This window comes from Budorcas taxicolor, chromosome 3, assembly GCF_023091745.1.
Source record: "Budorcas taxicolor isolate Tak-1 chromosome 3, Takin1.1, whole genome shotgun sequence".
NCBI lineage: Eukaryota > Metazoa > Chordata > Mammalia > Artiodactyla > Bovidae > Budorcas > Budorcas taxicolor.
In genome coordinates, this window is record NC_068912.1 from 40,810,644 (window position 1) to 40,825,740 (window position 15,097).

At 34.5% G+C, this 15,097-nt stretch overlaps 1 protein-coding gene across 1 annotated transcript in view; it reads left to right on the forward strand.

Moving 5' to 3' along the window:
* COL11A1 (collagen type XI alpha 1 chain) overlaps window positions 1-15,097 on the forward strand; it is a 222,042-nt gene that overhangs the window by 176,785 nt on the left and 30,160 nt on the right. Inside the window, exons 47-54 of the mRNA XM_052638265.1 lie at window positions 3,960-4,013; window positions 5,571-5,624; window positions 6,831-6,884; window positions 11,269-11,322; window positions 11,915-12,022; window positions 12,308-12,361; window positions 13,037-13,090; window positions 14,131-14,184. Coding sequence (XP_052494225.1) covers window positions 3,960-4,013; window positions 5,571-5,624; window positions 6,831-6,884; window positions 11,269-11,322; window positions 11,915-12,022; window positions 12,308-12,361; window positions 13,037-13,090; window positions 14,131-14,184 — 486 coding nt within the window. The remainder of the gene's footprint in view (window positions 1-3,959; window positions 4,014-5,570; window positions 5,625-6,830; window positions 6,885-11,268; window positions 11,323-11,914; window positions 12,023-12,307; window positions 12,362-13,036; window positions 13,091-14,130; window positions 14,185-15,097) is intronic.

Sequence of the window (15,097 nt, forward strand, 5' to 3'; positions counted from 1 at the left end):
TACCCATGGCTGATTCATGTGACTGTATGGCAAAAACCACTACAATATTGGAAAGTAATTAGCTTCCAATTAAAATTAATTAATTAAAAAATTCAACATTTCATTAAAATCTCTGTTTTTCTCTGGTGCTCTGCCAGTTGTTAGAGACAAAAGCTTGACCTGAAAGAGCAATGTCCCATGAGTTTAGTTCAGTTCAGTTGCTTAGTCATGTCCTATACTCCGTGACCCCATGGACTGCAACACACCAGGCTTCCCTGTCCATAACCAATTCCTGAAGCTTGCTCAAACTCATGTCCATTGAGTTGTTGATGCCATTCAACCACCTCAGTCTCTGTCGTCCCCTTCTCCTCCTGCCTTCAATCTTTCCCAGCATCAGGGTCTTTTCCAGTGAGTCAGTTCTTCACATCAGGTGGCCAAAGTATTGGAGTTTCACCTTCAGCATCAGTCCTTCCAATGAATATTCAGGACTGATTTCCTTTAGGATTGTCTGGTTGGATCTCCTTGCAGTCTGAGGGACTCTCAAGGGTCTTCTCCAGCACCACAGTTCAAAAGCATCAATTCTTCTGTACTCAGCTTTCTTTATAGTCCAACTCTCACATCCATATATGACTACTGGGAAAACCATATTCAACAACAGAATGGGAAAGACTAGAGATCTCTTCAAGAAAATTAGAGACACCAAGGGAACACTTCATGCAAAGATGGGCTCAATAAAGGACAGAAATGGCATGGACCTAACAGAAACAGAAGATATTAAGAAGAGGTGGCAAGAATACACAGAAGAATTGTACAAAAAAGATCTTCATGACCCAGATAATCACGATGGTGTGATCGCTCACCTAGAGCCAGACATCCTGGAATGTGAAGTCAAGTGGGCCTTAGAAAGCAGCACTACGAACAAAGCTAGTAGAGGTGATGGAATTCCAGTGGAGCTGTTTCAAATCCTGAAAGATGATGCTGTGAAAGTGCTACACACAATATGCCAACAAATTTGGAAAACTCAGCAGTGGCCACAGGACTGGAAAAGGTCAGTTTTCATTCCAATCCTAAAGAAAGGCAATGCCAAAGAATGCTCAAACTACCACACAATTGCACTCATCTCACACTCTAGTAAAGTAATGTTCAAAATTCTCCAAGCCAGGCTTCAGCAATACGTGAACCGTGAACTTCTTGATGTTCAAGCTGGTTTTAGAAAAGGTAGAGGAACCAGAGATCAAATTGCCAACATCTGCTGGATCATGGAAAAAGCAAGAGAGTTCCAGAAAAACATCTATTTCTGCTTTATTGACTATGCCAAAGCCTTTGACTGTGTGGATCACAATAAACTGTGGAAAATTCTGAGAGAGATGGGAATACCAGACCACCTGACCTGCCTCTTGAGAAACGTGTATGCAGGTCAGGAAGCCACAGTTAGAACTGGACATGGAACAACAGACTGGTTCCAAATAGGAAAAGGAGTACATCAAGGCTGTATATTGTCACCCTGCTTATATGCAGAGTACATCATGAGAAATGCTGGACTGGAAGAAACAGAAACTGGAATTCAGATTGCTGGGAGAAATATCAATAACTCAGATGATAACGCAGATGACACCACCCTTATGGCAGAAAGTGAAGAGGAGCTAAAAAGCCTCTTGTTGAAAGTGAAAGAGGAGAGTGAAAAAGTTGGCTTAAAGCTCAACATTCAGAAAACGAAGGTCATGGCATCCGGTCCCACCACTTCATGGGAAATAAATGGGGAAACAGTGTCAGACTTTATTTTTTGGGGCTCCAAAATCACTGCAGATGGTGACTGCAGCCATGAAATTAAAAGACACTTACTCCTTGGAAGAAAAGTGATGACCAACCTAGATAGCATATTCAAAAGCAGAGACATTACTTTGCCGACTAAGGTCCGTCTAGTAAAGGCTATGGTTTTTCCAATGGTCATGTATGGATGTGAGAGTTGGACTGTGAAGAAGGCTGAGCACTGAAGAATTGATGATTTTGAACTGTGGTGTTGGAGAAGACTCTTGAGAGTCCCTGGGACTGCAAGGAGATCCAACCAGTCCATTCTGAAGGAGATCAGCCCTGGGATTTCTTTGGAAGGAATGATGCCAAAGCTGAAGCTCCAGTACTTTGGCCACCTCTTGCAAAGAGTTGACTCACTGGAAAAGACTTTGATGCTGGGAGGTATTGGGGGTAGGAGGAGAAGGGGATGACAGAGGATGAGATGGCTGGATGGCATCACTGACTTGATGGACGTGAGTCTGAGTGAACTCTGGGAGTTGGTGATGGACAGGGAGGCCTGGCGTGCTGTGATTCATGGGGTCGCAAAGAGTTGGACACGACTGAGTGACTGAACTGAACTGATTAGACAGACCTTTTTTGGCAAAGTAATGTCTCTCCTTTATAATATGCTATCTAGGTTGGTCACAGCTTTTCTTCCAAGGAGCAAGTGTCTTTTAATTTCATAGCTGCAGTCACCATATGCAGTGATTTTGGAGTCCCCCAAAATAAAGTGTCTCACTGTTTTCACTGTTTCCCCATCTATTTGCCATGAAGTGATGGGACTGGATGCCATGCTCTTTGTTTTCTGAATGTTGAGTTTTAAGCCAACTTTTTCAGTCTCCTCTTCCACTTTCATCAAGAGGCTTTTTAGTTCCTCTTCACTTTCTGCCATAAGGGTGGTGTCATCTGTGTATCTGAGGTTATTGATGTATCTATTGGCAATCTTGATTCCAGCTTGTGCTACATCCATCCCAGCATTTCACATGATATATTCTGCATATAAGTTAAGTAAGCAGGGTGACAATATACAACCCTGATATCCCATGAGTATAAGTATGTAAACAAGTGGTACAATTGTGTTTTTAAGTGTACGTTTCAAATTGGAAAATCCCATGGATGGAGGAGCCTGGTAGGCTACAGTCCATGGGGTTGCAAAGAGTCAGACATGACTGAGCGACTTCACTTTAGATAAGATAGGCCTCCCCTGATGGCTCAGAGGGTAAAGCATCTGTCTGCAATGCAGGAGACCCAGGTTCGATCCCTGGGTCGGGAGGATCCCCCCTGGAGAAGGAAATGGCAACCCACTCCAGTACTATTGCCTGGAAAATCCCATGGATGCAGGAACCTGGTAGGCTACAATCCATGGGGTCTCAAAGAGTCGGACACGACAGAGCGATTTCACTTTCTTTCAAATGTGTACAAAGTTTTGTAATATAAAATAGGAAATATAAACAGATATGCTGGGGGGAATTAGGAAAATCAAGAGGGAGTACAGTAATTTTTTTTGCTGGCCCATAAAGATAGGGCCAGGTGAAGTCTGAATGCAACTCCTCTGATTTTATTCAATAGTACAGAACCTCTCCCAAAGCAATTACACTGCAATTGAACGTAAAGGAAATAGATTTGAGTGAATAAAGGAAGTGTAATATATCAGGTCTCATGGCCTTATGAGTTTATAAGATCCAGAACTGGAATTAGCAGGTCAAGAGTTCAGAAGATATTTGTAACCCTGGACATATGTTGGATGGAATATTCATTTACAAAGGAGTTTTGTCTAACTGTTCCTATCTATAAAATCCTCACCGGGTAAAGGTGTCCTAAAATAATTTGGAACAAGATTTTTCAAAAACATTTTTACAATGTTAATTCCATATACTACTCATAAAGATTTAGAAAATGATTAGGTATTCATAAATTCCCAGAACAAATTATGTATTTAGTTCTTATAATTGAAATCAAAAAGTATAATACTATGCAAAGCATGAATTTTGTGAATATACATATATGATTCCCTAATATTTAGTCAATATTTGCATTATGTGTATTTTGACAGATGATAGTTTATGAGTCTTAATTCCACATTCTTATTTAGCTGTATTTAACTTTGAATTCTATATAAGAAATTGGACAAATATTTCTTTTTAAATACATGAATGAATTTTACTGTTTTTCTATTTATATTTTCTTAGGGTCTTCCAGGCCCACCTGGTGAAAAAGGAGAAAATGGGGATGTTGGTCCTATGGTAAGTTTTTATTTTCTAAAATTGATGTATATTATGAATTTCCACATTACTAGTATCTTTCTCAAGGCTTATTAATATAAACAAAGTAGTCCTAAAGGTTATGACTTTGCAGATTGTTGCCTCCCTGTTCCTCACCCAAACTTGCACCTGCCACTTTTAAAGTTTCTCTCACTGTCTTGACTATTTCTCTATCTTTCCTTTTCCTCTTTTCGGAATAATGTTGTGCACACATATGGCTTTCTTTGGTTAATATATTGTTATATCTGTTTTATTTCTCTGTGTATATATTGTTAGGTATATATAAACTGCTACACATTTGCTTTGTTTTGTTTTTTAGTCTTTAGCTTTAGCTCTGGTTTTTGATATGAAATAGGTAAATAATAGATAATAGTTACCCAGGATTTGGGTGACTAACAAATGTTAACACACTATTAAAATTAATTACACTTTAAAACAAATTCTTAATTAATGAGGAATTTTATCTTAATCAGAATGCTTTGGCCTAATAATATTCAATTGCTGATTCTGGATTTTTGCTCTAAATTTAATATTTCAGCTAAAAATTTAAAATACATATATTTGTTGATCAAGCACTACCTTGGTAAGGAAAAAATAAGCCAGGGTCATTGACATCTATAATGAAATGAATACATTTTCTAATTGCTCTTTCCCTTTGATAAACATTGCCTCCAGTATTTTCTTCCTTCAAAATACATATTTTGATAATTTTATACTTACATGTTAGATTTTATAAGGAACAAGAAACATAAACATTGCCCATTCAAAATAAGTAATTAATACTCTAAACAGTTTCAGTTGCATAGCAAGCTTCTCTCTGAATAACCTTGCTATGGTTCCCTGAATCATTAATACATTCTCTCTGACTTATGGTAATAGCTAATAGCTAATAGTCAACCATGACATGAAAATAAATTGTGACTTCTAAAAAAGTACTAATGCCCTGCAATTTACTACAGATGAATTTAAACACAGTCTTGAAGTAAGGGGTTCTGGCCATCAGTATTTTACAAAAATTGTCCCAAGGTAATTTTAATGCATAGCCAGGAGCAAGAACCTTTATTTAAGGATGACAACTAAACAGTTAATCTTATTCCAATCCTGGCATATATAACATGAGAGCTGACATTAAAAAAAGTGAAAATATACAAATAAAAAATATAGAACTAATGAATTCTAAATCTACTCAAACACTATTTATTTTTCCAACTTTATGTCTCCTTTATACTCTAGCATTCTAGTATATTCTGGTATATAAAATTTTAGTTGTATTATGAATTCATTGTACTGGATAGTATTAATAGACTTTTATAATTTTTAATTAAATTGTTCTTCCTGCAGTTCTAATTTCCCCATATCTATGTGTAAAGAAGCATTTGCTAACATGATGTTGTATCCATTAAGAATGATACCTGATTTGCTTTATTGACTATGATTTTGCAGGCTGAGGCTTCTTTTTGTTTTCTTAATCACAAAATGAAAACATCAGGAATGCATTTGAGTTCAGTCTACATAAACCTTAATATTCTTCTCTTACAGGGTCCACCTGGTCCTCCAGGCCCAAGAGGTCCTCAAGGTCCCAACGGAGCTGATGTAAGACTGTGAAATATTTAGTTATTTTGAAGTTATATAGATATTATGTAATGGCAAGCAGTATCTAAAATACAATGGGGATAATTACACTCCTTTGAAATGTTTACATGAACAATAGCTTAAGGGTCATTTACTCACTTCATTTTGTTTAAAGGAAAAGAAAGGCTTTGCAGGGAGCTAGTCCCTACAAATATTAATATAATATAGGTACAAAAAATATATTACATTCAATATATATTTAGTGAGAAATATTCACTAAAGTACCCCATTGTTCAGTTCAAATTACTGTGTCTTGCACATAATAATTCTACACTGCTGCTGAATTGTTTCAGATTTAACCTTTATCTTTTACAACTCCTTGAGGAGATGGTTTGTAATTGCCTTGATTATACTAGCCTAGGTCTGTGTCCCAAACATCCTTTATCTAAAAGTTTTGCAAGTTTGTATTTTTTTCTGTAAAATAATTCAGAGTAATGTGTACATTATAATATATTTACTTCTTACCCTGTAAAAAATGTTTCCTCTTAATTGTATAAATGATCTCCCCCAAGCTTAACTGTTGACTGACTGTTCCAATATTACAGGAGTGTAATGTCATATTTATCTTATTGTTACTATTAACAAACTTATAAACTTTGGTGTCGTGTTTCCATTTGACTTTCCCTTTTCACAAAGAGCAAGTTTGCTCTTCTGTTATTCCTGGTTTTAATGCTGGCAGGCCAGAACTAGGTAAAATAAATTACATGCAGATATACTAAAAATGCTTTTAGGTTTTAATTCTTCTAAGCAATTTAAAGACTAAGAGATGGTTTATATTGTTTTTGCATGGATTGTAGTATTCTTAATCAGAGTCATATTTTGATCCACTAAGAAAATCTGCAAAACCGTCCTCTAAATCTGATCTACTCAATTGGCAGAGAAATTGAAATTATGTTCCAAGTATCAACTGATATGACTAGAGTTGGAAAGTCCTCTGCTTTATCACTAGAATTCTGGTGCATTTGAAAATCAATTTAATGCAATTAAATTATTTGCTATCCAGCACATTTGACAACTCCATAAAGTTCATTGTTTTGTCTCATCTTTCAAATGACTTGAGATATTCTTGCACATATTTCTCTTTTTGAGAACAAGTGGATGTATGTTTATGAATTTATATCTTATTACAAGAGTAAGGATAACTGTATTCCCTTTCTTACACCGCAGGGACCACAAGGACCTCCAGGATCCATTGGCTCAGTTGGTGGTGTTGGAGAAAAGGTAAGGGATGCAGTGATAGACAGTTAAAGCAGCAAGAATTGGGAACTTTAATAATATCAATTAGTATTTTAAGTGCTTATAATAGTTGTGTCTTTCTAATGTTTTGCACATATTTATATCATGATTTAGAGGTGTAACATTTTTTATTGCCAGACATGGTTCTCCTCATACGGATTACTCCTTGTAATTAACACAACCACCCCATGATGATAATATTTTATCCACATTTTTAGGCTGAGTGAGCAGAATATAGAGAATATCAGTAATTTCATCAAGGTTTTGTCAATAGGAAGTGACTAAATCAAGATCCACTTTAACCGAGGTATATTTGATTAGACTGTGTCTGTAGTAACATTCTACTGAAAATAGAAGAGATTGGTTGATGCAACTGACTCCCACTTGCCTGGAAATCCCATGGATGGAGGAGCCTGGCAGGCTACAGTCAATGGGGTCGCAAAGAGTTGGACACAACTGAGTGACTTCAATTTACTTTACTTTTTTCATTACTAATACTGTCTTTGGCACTTTTCAAAATTGTTGGCATTGATATAATATCTGAGCTCTGAATAGTTTCTTTTTATCATGAAAATGACTTTATTTAAAATATCTGCTTTTCCTTTTTATAAAAATGATAAAATGATTCTCTTTTGTTATTTATGCATTCACTCTCATTTCTTAAAAGAACTTTCAAGAAAATTAACATTGATATTGCTTTACTTAAAAAATAAATTCTTCATCAGTTTGAGGCATAGAAATATCATGCCATAAAATACGCAGTGGAAAAAATTTAGAAATTTCCTTTGTTTGCTTCAGTTTTGTTAATAAATATCAGAAGTATAGACTTATCCTTATCATACAAATGATTCTGTTGTTTAGTCTCAAAAATTTTGATGTATCATATATTATACGCATTGATTTATTTTTGTTAAAAGATTTAGTCCTCAGAAAAGATATGTAATTGGTTGAGAATCTAGTACTTTAGTGTTTATTTGTTCCCAACACCCACATTCTAGCATTTTTATTATAATTAATCTTATATAATTGCCTATTTAAATAGTTTATTAATTACTAAATTAGAAATAGTTGAAAGCTATTATCTAATTCTTCCCCTGGAGAAGGAAATGGCAACACCTTCCAGTATTCTTGCCTGGGGAATCCCATGGACAGCGGAGCCTGGTGGGCTACAGTTCATGGAGTTGCAGAGTCAGACACCATGAGTGAGCAACTAACACTTTCACTTTCATCTAATTCTTATTTCATAAGCAGGCTAGTTCTTTAATTCTGATTGACTAACTCTTGGTTTATATTCTTAAAGTTTCTGTTTAAAAAAAAAATGCAGATAAATTGAGAATGGAATTGAAAGAACTTTTTCTTTGAGTTCAGTTGTCATAGGAAGACTAACAGAAGAGAAGACTGCTATCTGATGGTATCATAGTAATAGACAGATTAAGGTAGCCCACACCTTTCCTCTTTCTTCCCTTTGCATCATCTTCTTTTGGTTCTAATACTGAACAAATAATTGTTAGGACTAGTCTCTAATTTTAGTTTTCTGCCTATATAGCAAATTCTAAAACCATTTTACCACTTTTTCAGCTTATTTTGTTTCCTAAAGCTTTTGGGTACAGTGGGAATACTGTTAAGTACTTAAGTTGCTTCTTTAATGGTTTTATCCTCTGCCCTAATCTAGAAGATAAGCATGGATGCCAGATGTTTGGAGCTTTGAGAAATTCCCTTCCCATACTGTTTCCATTTGCTTAAAGTCTATCTGGTAATATCTGGCCACTTTTGCATCTTCATAGAATAATTCGGTTAACCAGGATAGGTGTTTGACTTCTTAAAATTAAAACATCTAAATTTGTTGTACTTAAAAAAAACAGAGTTTTATTTTTCCCTATTTAAAAACATTTCTATGTGACAGCAAGATAGAAATAAAATCCTAATTTTCTTTTCTTTTCTTCAGAATCTAGGGTATAGATTCTGGCTATACTTTGAATCTAGGGTATACTTTGATGAAGATTACAGACTTTTGAGATCGAATCTGATTTGATTTGAATGCTTTCTCACTTCTATGCTCGAAATTTATTTTCAGTCCCAAATTCAATAGAAAAAAGAAAAGCTAAGCTACTTTAGTCATGCTGCACTTTGCTTTAATAAATTTAACTTGTTTTCTGTGTAATATATGTTTGCTATTGATGGATTTTGTACTTTAGTGTTTTCCTCAAAACAATGAATGCATATTTTATGAATTTAGGCAGACAGAGTAACTTGCTATCCCTTCTGAAGGGGCCTTTAATCTGAACAAGTGTGTTACAGAATGGAGGCTTTAATCTAACAAGTGTGATAAAATGGTTAAATGATAAGTAATAATAAATGTATAATCTACCACCTCTTTCATATGCCAGTGGTCTTCATAGAATTTACATTATTGAAAATTACTATTATTACTTAGAATAAGCATGGTATAGCCTGTTGATACTAGAAATATTTAATTTATATAATCCAGTCTTGTTCATTGTTTTATTGCTTTAAATGTGATCTTGTTCTATCCCTTTTCAATTTTAAATGGGACCTTTAGAGATAATATTAATATCATCTTAAGTAATTGCTATTTATATTGTGCACATTTGTCTATAATATAACCAAAAATGTAATTTTCATATGTATTTAGTCTTACTGCTACATATTAGATCTCTAGAACTTATTCATCTTGAGTATCTGAAATTTTGAACCCTTTAACTAACATCTCCCCATTGCCCCCAATCTCCAACCCCTGGTGACCACCAATCTACTCTCTGCTTGGGTGAGCTTAGCTTTTTTAAATTCCATCTAATTGAGGTTATGCAGTATACTATATACATTCCATATATAATGAATTTAATATGGACATTTTACAGTTGATTTGAATGGCAAACCGCTTAAGTTTTTTTCAAAGATGTGAATAATGACTCTTAAAATATCACCTACATTTTATTCCATCATACTGGGATTGGTGAATGATTCATTGCTTTGAAAATAATGTAAATATAATTTTTACTTGTAAAGTTTTTTCAAGATAATTGGAAATATTTTCTACTTATCTTGAGAGAAAATAATTTATACATAATAATAGTACTAATAAATTCTTAGTACTTGATCTCTTCCCTCATTATGCAGACAATTTCAAAAGTTAAAATATGTGTATATTCTCAAAGAATAAGAAATTGTGTACACAAAATAGTCTCTCCCTTGGAATTATGTTTATATTTGATTTCAAACCAATTCATGAACAGTGGGTTTGTGCCAGGAACATTAGAAATAGCCAAGTTAAAAATTAAAGGAAATTCAGGCCTCATTTTTTTAAAATTAGAATAATTTTTACTTCAGAGTTTCTAGTACTACAGCTTTTGTTAGAAACATTCATGGCACATCAATGTACTCTATTACTTCACTTGAATGATTACTTGAACAGAATATTGTGTTTGTATGCATTTCTAAGTATGAAGAGTTAGTAACAGACTTTCACAAGAGAAAACCTATTAGTCTAGGAGGATTATTTATTATTCCACTGAGTCAGAAAATAGCCATCCATATCTATATATGGAAATCATAAAAACTACCTATATATATTGGAGAAGTATATATAGGAGAAGGAAATGTATACACACACACACACATACACACACACACACAGGAGAGGGAAATGGCAACCCACTCCAGCATTCTTTCCTGGAGAATTACATGGATAGAGGAGCTTGGCAGGCTATAGTCCATGGGATTGCAAAAGGGTCAGTCATGACCTAGTGACTTAACATAATATGTATATTTATATATATATAGAGAGAGAGACTCAAAAAAAGAAAATTTAATTAGTATCTAAGTATCAATGTGCATCTTACAAATAGTCTTTTTGTATTTATTTATAGCTCTACTTTATACCTCTTCAGACCTCTACTAACTAATTTGATAGGATTATCAAAATGCTACCAAATTGTTTGATTAGAGCAAATTAATATTTTAGAAAGAAAACATTTTAAATTGTTTAATCCATAAGCTTAATTGTAATGTGAATATTGATGCAACACAATACACAGTTTTTAGGAAACATGTGAATGTCTGTTTTGTGTGTTTTGGTGGTAACTTGGCTTAATGTTCTGGCTATTAAGTAACTGATGAGAATTGTAGCATCCAGCATATTCAGTTCTATTAATATCTCCCCAGTTGAGAAATAAAAGTATTAAGGTCAGTAATAGAAAAAGTTCCTTCTTTTTATCAAAGTTGTCCCTGCTTTTTAAACAATATAATGAGTTAAGGGCTAGTTTAAAGTGTCATGGTCATCATTGAAGGCAATTTTACAAATGCAAAACATCGTTTCTGTGTTCTGATAACTCATTTCTTTTCTTTATAGGGTGAACCTGGAGAAGCAGGGAACCCTGGGCCTCCTGGAGAAGCAGGCACAGGTGTAAGTGCTGGCTTATTGTCAATATAGTGTTTTAGGGATAAGATATTTCTTTCAGAGTATTTTAAACATGGAACTTAACTCCTAGATGCAATACAGTTACTTGGTTTCCCTTTCCAGTCCATTAAGAATCATCACAAATGCAGAGCCTTTTTATTTAATAATTTTGCCTATCCTCTGCATATTTTTGACTCGCACGGAAATTTAACAAATATTACATGTGCTAAGTTAGAACATTAATAACTGTAAGATATTTATTGCACATATCTTTGGTGGACTATCCACAAAAGAAATGAACAAACCCTGCTACATCAAGTGATTATGGATTGTACTATTCTAACTTAGATTGGTTTAAACTGAGGGTGACCTTGACTTCCAGAAAACATTTGGCCATGTTTGGAGACATTTTTGGTTGTCACTCTTGGAGCAACGATAAGTGCTGGCATCTACGTAATAGGCACCTGGATGGTGGTAAACATCTTGCAATGCAGGAGACAGGCTCCCACGGCAGAGAAGTGCCTGACCTAATATGCTGAGGTTAAGAAGCTGTTTTAAAACTTGTAAGAGAATCAGGTGTTTTTCTTATGTTGTGTAGGGTCCCAAAGGAGAAAGAGGAGAGAAAGGAGAAGCTGGTCCACCAGGTGCTGCTGGACCTCCTGGTGCTAAGGGACCGCCAGGTGATGATGGCCCTAAGGGTAATCCGGTGAGTGACCTCGGTCCTCTTCAAAGTGACATCTATGGCAAAGCTCCTTGAAACTTTTCATAGTAAGACTAGAAATCATGAGACTTTGGCCCATAGTTGGTGAAGTTAACTTTTCTTCGTTTTATATATTCATAAGCATTCTCAGTTCATACCATTTAAAAAAAATTTTCTAGCAGAAGAAATATTTTATATGGTTTCGCCATGACTTTTATCTCTTAAACTTCAGAATATCATGACTTTATATGAAACTATTTTTCATTATTTCCTTTTAAAACATTATCTTAGGGTCCTGTTGGTTTTCCTGGAGATCCTGGTCCTCCTGGTGAGCCTGGCCCTGCAGTAAGTATCATGAGAAAACAAAAGAATTATTTTCGTGAGGAATCTTCCCAGTTAATAATTAAAGAAAAGCCTTAATTACTTCAGTGGATCCTCAGAATTAGGAAGAAAAGAAAGATGTAAACTGTAGCCACGTGTACCAGAACAAAAATTTGTATATTTGAAGATTATTAGACTTGCGTTGCATGATTATTATTATCTCTTCATTGGGTTACTGTTCCAGAGTTTGTTGTGTTGAACATATTAATTATCTGAGTAGCAGCAAAGAGTCGGACACAACTGAGTGACTGAACTGAACGGAACTGAGCAGCATTACTTTTATTTCAAAATTATAGGAGTTCTGCTTTTACCTCGGTCTGTTTTAAAATCTAAATATCTCAAACTGCATCATATTTGTTCATAGTTAAAGGATGCACTCTTCTTGTATAATAATTATATCTTCCCCTTTCATTATATTCAGAGCACACTATATATTTTTTAATTTAACATGAGAGAAATTTCATAAATTTTATGGTATAATTCTTAAAAAAAAACAACTGAAAGAATATAATGATACTCTTGTCTATCAGGTAATAATTTATCTTAAGAACTAAGCTGGTACATCATATCTTTTTTTTCCTGATAAAAGTGAGTTAATATTGAGAAATACCTGGGTTCATTTTCTTTTGCTGATTATAGGGTCAAGATGGTGTTGGTGGTGACAAGGGTGAAGATGGAGATCCTGGACAACCAGTAAGTAAGCACACTATTTTATTTAGTCTCTGCAGAGTCTCAAGATATTTAAAAGAAGTAATCAGGCTCTAAAAAGCATAGCTAAATGTACACATATTTTTCTTAATGAATTATCAGTTATATTTGAACTCCAGTTTAATTTCAGTCTTCCATGGAATGTTTCTTACCTGATATAGTTTAAGAAATAGAAGCACAGCCTTCATAATAAAAACTAAAGCTGTATCATAATAGTGATTTTGTCACACCAGATCACATTCAACTATCTCTCCAGTTGTGTTAAATGGAAAATCATTTTAAACTCACAAGTGAGACTTAAATGAAGAAAACAGTTATCAGCCTATTATTAGGATGAATTACTTCAATTTCTAACCTAAAAGAACTCAGCATTACTGGACTGTTTTTTAAATTTTTTAATTTGGGAAATACAGCAGGAGGCTTCGGCCACATGTGGTTACTTAAGGAGGAAGTAAGGAGGGTGCTTACTTAACTAGGAATGAAAGACAAACTGCACTCTGAACATAACTTTGTCTCTAGAGTCATATCCGCTGGGTGTTTGCAGTCAAAGATATATAGGCTTATTCTGTGTGAATAAGACTTGTGGGTCATATCCCAGCATGTTGTGTTCTCCTTTGCATAAAAAGGGTAGTGTTGCACAAGATAAAATTAGAGATAGAGATTCATAGTTCACAGATGCATGTGATATGAATTGAATTATTAACCACATGATTCTATTAATTAGTACATCGACTGATATTTTTCAGATATAAATTAGCACTTAAAAAACAGTTTTAAATAGAAGGAATTCAATTCTACTTTTTTCTTCTATTTATATGAAGAAGTTTTCCATATAAATTTACTGGTTGTAATTATAGATATCTGGAGGAAGTTTAAGTATCTGAAATAGGGATGAGCTCTTCCAGGAAATAGATGTGGAGAAATGAAAAAAGCATGTTGGTTTCAGTCCAGATTTTGAACAGTGCTGGAAGCCATAAAATAATACCCACAAAATTGCTAAAAAGATATTTTTTCACATTTTATAGGGTCCTCCTGGCCCATCTGGTGAGGCTGGCCCACCAGGTCCTCCTGGTAAAAGAGTAAGTTTTAAAAATTCTTTATTTGAAATATCTACTAATAATCCATTCTGTGTATAAATTTATATAATATATATAAGCTGTAGGCAACATTATAATGGTACTGAAATATATAAGTCCTAGAGAATAATTTCCTGAATTTGTCAAAATAATTATTAATGTAGAACACACTTTAATTGACAGGTTTAATCTGTCACCGTGAAAAGTAGTTTTACACTTCTCTGTGCTTAAATCTCCTCCTCTGTAAAAATGTCACAGGCTTTTTAAAAGACTCTGCTTTGATACCCTGAACTTTAGCTCATGCTGTTGTCTGAAGTCCAGTGCTTCTTGAAAGAATTATAGAAACCTTATTATATTATCAATAGTATGAGCTCAGAAATCAGCATATTAGATTGCTTTACACTGTCAGACTACTCTGATTTGGAAACAATGGCTATATTTAAAAAAAAAGAACTATAGTGAAATATAAAAATCTTATTCAAAATATTGGCTACAAGGGAACCTAGGAGATTTGTTTTATTGCCTTTTCCCTATTATTATACTGTTTTTTATAATAAAACAATCCTGTAGACCTGCCTCTTGCAGCTCTTCTATCAATATCCAGTGCTCTCCTTCACCTTCTTTAGTCTATTTTTTAACCTATCCATGAACAAAATATGTGGCAAACATTAAAATGTGTTTCATAGTCTCATTTCCTCTTCAGTAATTCAAAAGCACAGAGCAACTGGGGCCACACTTGTTTTCTAATGGTAGCTTTATATTAGGAAGTATTCATACTATACATCTTCCTATACACAGAGTATGAACAGGTTTTAAATCCATCTCTCAGGATCAGAGGAGCCTGGCAGGCTACAGTCTGTGGGACTGCAAAAAGTCAGACACAACAGTAGTGACTTATCATGCACTCAGGATATAA